Raw genomic sequence first — 5,606 nt, forward strand, 5'->3', positions numbered from 1 at the left:
CACACACACACACACACACACACACAGCACACGTCTATACGATTAGCAGGTAGATATTTATCCTTCAACATGTGCGGGGCACCTGTCCATGCCCGGGGAACTGTGGACACAGAGGTGACCACACCCACATGTAAACGAGCTATTGTACATACCAGGCGGAGCATGTGGCCTGGCTGGTTGGAGGTCAAACAAGGTCAGCAGCCCCAGGTTGGAGGGGGCCCAAGAGGGCAAGGCTCCAGGTGTCCGAGCTGCATGCACTGGGGCCAGGACTCGTTTCAGGGAAAGGAGGGGATTCGAGGGGCTGGGCCCGGGAGTAGCCCATTCATCCCCTTCGAAAGGGTCTGAATTTCAGGAGTTTTGGGATTTATACTACATCCTTGTGGACATCTCATAGGAAGCTCTGAAGATAAATGTGAACTATGTGATCGACTGTCAATTCTTTCTTTTCTCCTTCCCGCAACACACTCTTCCCTTTCATATTCTTGCTTATCTCTCACTCTCTTTCTTCCACACCAGGATGAGGCCTGCCCATCGGCCCCTTGTACAGCGCCCAGCACCCACCCCTCAGGCTCCCCGTCCCACTACCGAGTGCTCCATCACTGATGCCTTGCACAGGCCAAGAGCCCACTAATTGAGGGAAAATGTGAGGTCGGGAAAGAGTTCACGTCTGATGGTGTTCTCTGTCTGATTTCTCCTAATCTATGAAGAAAACCCAGACTTTGCCTAGGAAAGGGCAGCCTTGAACCCGAGAGCCACCTTTAAACGTTCTGCCAACATAGGAGAGAAGCCGTGCACACAATGCCAATCTCCTCGGTACTGAATGGTTTTCTCTCTTAGCTCCATAAAATTAGCAGAACTTAAAGAACAATAGATGACTCACTAAGCCCCACACAGCTCAGGGCACATTCAGGAGGCACTGCCCGAAAGCCTGGCCTGAGGGACACGGTGAGTGAGCTGGAAGGAGTCAGCGGTCACCTCCCGGCTCTGGGAAATGCAGGGAGGTGATGGCAGTGAGGGGCCTGGTTTGCCCGGGCTCCGGTGACTTCCCCTCCCCGGAGGACACTGCCAGGAAAGGAAGAATGGCGATTTACATACCACAGCTGGCTAATCCACCCCTAGCCTCTGAGTCACAGCCTGCCAGCTTGAGACATCCTGGGAAATCCCGGCTTGGAAGAGAGGAAACGTTAAAATCGCAGTTGCTGGGCTTGTAACCATTCCGTGCAGCTCGCGTCCCGGGCACCCTGTTCCCTTGTAAGGAAGAGACGCTGTCCCTGTTTTCCATGCTCTGCGGGCTTTTTGAAACTTTGAATGCTTGGCCTCCCTTGAAACGACACCTCAAGAGCCATTTTCTTTCTTCTTTTCCTTCTGCTCTCCAAGACACCAGGACAGACAGCCCCCCTGGCGCACCCTGAGCAGGGCACGCGGAGAATGAGCGCTGCAGAAGGTGGCACGGAGCCCGCGGAGGTAAGAGCGCCCTCGGGGAGGTGGGCATCCCCGGCCCACAGCATCTCTAAGGGTGCAGAGATGAACGGGAGTGGACACAGCCAGGCTGCTCTTCAGCTAAGATCCGCTCTGCATTTTAAACAATGCAATGCAGTAAAGAAAGGAGAGCTGGGAGACATTGCATTGTCTTTGCCACCTCTGGGCTATATTTCGTCCTTCGCTTAGTGAGAGATTAAATCTGGTTACTTCCTAAGTCGATGCGCTTCATGTTTGGCTCTTGATTTAGAAGAATTTGATTCAATGTAAAATTTAAAAAGGATATTATATTAATGTGGTTGGAAATACAATGTATTATTGCAATAGAGTAACCATAGTAAAATATTAATATACTAGAGGCCCGGTGCACGAATTTGTGCATGGGTGGTGTCCAGTGGCCCCGATGGGGTCCCATCAGGGGCAGGGCCAGCTGGGGGGAGGGGCTGCAGGCAGTTGGCTGGCTGCCCGGCCCCTGATCGGGGTGTTGGGGGCCAATTGTGGGCCAGGCTGGACATGGGGAGGGGCCGAGGGAAGGCTCCAGGGCATATCTATCCCATCCCGCTCAGTCCAGATTGGCAGGACCCCAGCAGCAAGCTAACCTACCAGTTGGAGCATCTGCCCCCTGGTGGTCAGTGCACTTCATAGCGAGCTGTTGAGCGGCCTTAGCATATCATTAGCACATTACGATTTGATTGGTTTAACGGCTGACCGGATGACAGGACATTTAGCATATTAGGCTTTTATTATATAGGATATATTTGGAATTAGTACCACTGTCTTTGTTTGGTTATTGGTTACTACGACAGATACTATTTGAATGAATGAATGAATGAATGAATGAACGAATGTGCTTTCTTGATGTGTTTTTTAAAAGAGATAACCAAGACATCATGGGAAACTACGTGAGACTCATTTGCTCACTTGGGTATGTAACTGAGCAGCGTCAGACCTGCCTGGTGCAGGGTGGTCTTGTTACTGTGGTAAATGAGAGGGAAACACCCCAATGCTCCGAATGGATTATGTTTTACGGGGGATCCTTGTTACATAACTGGGCCCTTAGTAGGACCAATGACGAAAAATCTGCACTTCTTGCAATATCAGATGCCTTCATTAGCAACTGGATAGCAAAGCAAATGTAAATGAAAAGATCCCCGAAATGTTGTTTAATAGGATTTGCTTCATGTGAACACATGCCTGAGACATAGGAACCATGGCAAAGTGTTGGCTAATCTCCAGAGAACCTTCTGGTGATAATTTATGCTTGTAAGCCATTCCTGTTCCTGTTCCTCTCTCTCTCTCTCTCTCTCTCTCTTTCTTCCTCTGTCCCCTCTCTCCTTTCTCTCCCTCTCCTTCCCAGAACTGTATCTAGCTTTTCAATTACTCTTATTTATAAAATAAAAATTAAGGATCCATATATTTCATATTTTTTCAGAGAAAATTCTATGTGGGGGGGAAAGAATGCACACCATCTGATTACTCTTAACCCAGATTCCCAGAAGGCAGGGCCATACAAATGTTTGCTGATCCCAGACTTTTTCTATATCGCAGATAGAGAGGAGACCCGTAAAGATCCTAATCCATGTTCCCGGGCATGGTGTAACATGGGAGAACCTGGCACGTTAGTATGAACCCATGTCCCGGGCATGGTGTGACATGGGAGAACCTTGAACGTTAGCATGAACCATGTTCCGGGCATGGTGTGACATGGGAGAACCTTGAACGTTAGCATGAACCGTGTTCCCGGGCATGGTGTGACATGGGAGAACCTGGCACGTTAGCATGAACCACGTTCCGTGCATGGTGTGACATGGGAGAACCTTGCACTTTACTATGAATCACGATGACCTGTGGGATTTGTGTAAAACAGAGGTGGATAAGTAGGTGGGACACAGAGGAATTTGGGGCAATGGAACTACTGTGATGCCACAGTGATAGACAGCTGTCACTCACTCTGCATCTGTCCAAGCCCATAACGTGGGAAACGCCAAGAGGGGACAACGCTAACGCACCCCATGGCCTGGTGGTGGTGATGTGTCCGTGCAGGTTCACCGGTGTAACAGGTGCCCCTCGGGTGGGGTGGTGGGGAGCCTACACGTGTGTGGGGGCAGCAGGAACACGGGGAATCTCTGCGCCTCCCACTCAACTGTGCTATGACCCTGAACTGCTCTAAAAATAGTCCATTAGAAAGAAAGTCGAGCTGCCCTGGCTCCGTTCCAGAACTGCTGGCTCAGTGCCCGGGTGCCCTGTGGTTGGCTGGCTCCCACGTGACCCGTGGCTGTGTGAGAACCTCGGGCCTGGCATTGGCCGTGGCCCCTCTGCTCTGTGAGCTCAGGGCACACTGGGCAGGGCTGGCTCTCAGCCTGTTCCTTCCAGGATGCCCAATATTTACTCTGGACATCTTCCCCCAAAGGGAAAGCCCGAATGCAGCTCCCGGCACAATTGTCGCCTGGATTCTGGGGCCACTCTGGCACTGCCAGAGCCACCTGCAGTCAGAATGTCACTTTTAATCTTCTTTCTGTTAATCCTCACCCAAGGATACCCCCCTCCCCCATTGATTGTTAGAGAGAGTGGAAGGGAGGGGGGGAGACACATAGAGAGAGAAACATGGATGTGAGAGAGACACATCATCTGGTTGCCCCACCCCCCACACGTGCCCTGACTGGGGACAGGGATCGAGCCTGCAACCGAGTTACGTGCCGATGCTCTAACCGCTGAGCCAAACAGGCTAGGGCCAGAATGTCGCTTGTAAAGGGTGGTTTGAGTTGTGCATGGGTCTGAATGGGAAGAAGCAGGAACATTAAGAGCAGCATCTACTGACCTGCAAAGGGCACCACCCTAAAGTGCCGAGGGAGGTGTGAACAGAGAAGATGCGAAGGCAGTTCATAAATCATCGCCAACGAAAGAAGCCCTTGACAGCCCATGACGATTGCGAAAGGGCATTTCCTGGCACGTCTCCGGAAGGCCAACATGTTCTGAATGTGTCTCTTAATCGCCCGTGAATATCTTTAAGCAGCTTTGTGGTCCACGGTAACTTGAGCCTGAAACCCAACAGGGATTTAGGGACTATCCCCCGATGCATGTATCACTACACAGAGCTGAGCCAGTAGCAAGGCTGCGGAGGGAGCTCCCTCATCATCCCTGGGGCGGAGGGCAGGCGATTCCTAGAGCTGCTGCGCTTTCTTTAAACGAAAACTCCCAGCCCTGGTCAAACAACAACAACAAACTACCCTGACAATTTGTCACCTGGTGTCTCTATTCAAAGGGCTGATTAAAATGATGTAATCCCACACCTTCTACGCCCACCCCGCCGCTATAACATATTGTATGATGGCCATCGAGGTAGCTGACTTCCTGTTGTTTTAGAATCAACTTCCTGCCCGTTAACCATATGTGCTGGTCTCTTTTCTCGCCAGTTCCCTCACTCCTCTGACCTGCGCCAGAGCCACCCTTCAGGTCACGGGCACACCTGCGAACTTGCTTGTTCAGGAATGTTCCCGTGTAAATGCCCGCCTGCATCCATGAGATGTGTCAGGTTTCTAAGTGCATTTTAAAAAAAATAATTGAAGTCCAAGGTCATAAAATCCTAATTTCTTGATTGCCTATTTTCCATAGATGCTTTATAATTTGCTAGAGAATTATTTTATGTTAATTTATATAAGGATTCCAAGGTGGATATAAGGCGTATGCACCAACAGGCCTCTTGAAGGATCGCTGCTGCTAGAATAGACATTGTTTTATAAGTCGCGGCATGAGAGTTTGCCAAATGCGTGGAGTTTGTGAAGGACAGTATTTTTCCTGTTTATTTTATAGTCTATTTTGTTTCACTCTTTTTTTTTTCAAGTGTGCTGACCCATCAAGAGGAAAGAGCTCGACAAATTCTCTTGAACGAAAGATAAGGTGCCTGGAAAAACAGAGAAAAGAGGTAATTTTGAGTTGAATCAACATGCGCCGTGGATTGAAGCTGAGAATAACAGAGAGTGTATCACCCGGATGCACCTTTCACTTTGTGACGGGGTCACAGTCACTACCTCTAGGACAGTGACGGCGAACCTTTTGAGCTCGGCGTGTCAGCATTTTGAAAAACCCTAACTTAACTCTGGTGCCGTGTCACATATAAAAATTTTTTG

General features: G+C 49.9%; 1 protein-coding gene across 1 annotated transcript in view; it reads left to right on the forward strand.

Moving 5' to 3' along the window:
* Window positions 1–1,167: 1,167 nt before the first annotated feature.
* The window catches only part of TNIP3 (TNFAIP3 interacting protein 3), a 27,250-nt gene continuing 22,811 nt past the window's right edge, over window positions 1,168–5,606 (forward strand). The window contains exons 1-3 of the mRNA XM_014541053.1: window positions 1,168–1,251; window positions 1,378–1,464; window positions 5,321–5,401. Of these exons, the coding sequence (XP_014396539.1) occupies window positions 1,429–1,464; window positions 5,321–5,401 (117 nt within the window). The 5' untranslated portion in view covers window positions 1,168–1,251; window positions 1,378–1,428. The remainder of the gene's footprint in view (window positions 1,252–1,377; window positions 1,465–5,320; window positions 5,402–5,606) is intronic.

The sequence above is a fragment of the Myotis brandtii genome, unplaced genomic scaffold (assembly GCF_000412655.1).
Source record: "Myotis brandtii unplaced genomic scaffold, ASM41265v1 scaffold2591, whole genome shotgun sequence".
NCBI lineage: Eukaryota > Metazoa > Chordata > Mammalia > Chiroptera > Vespertilionidae > Myotis > Myotis brandtii.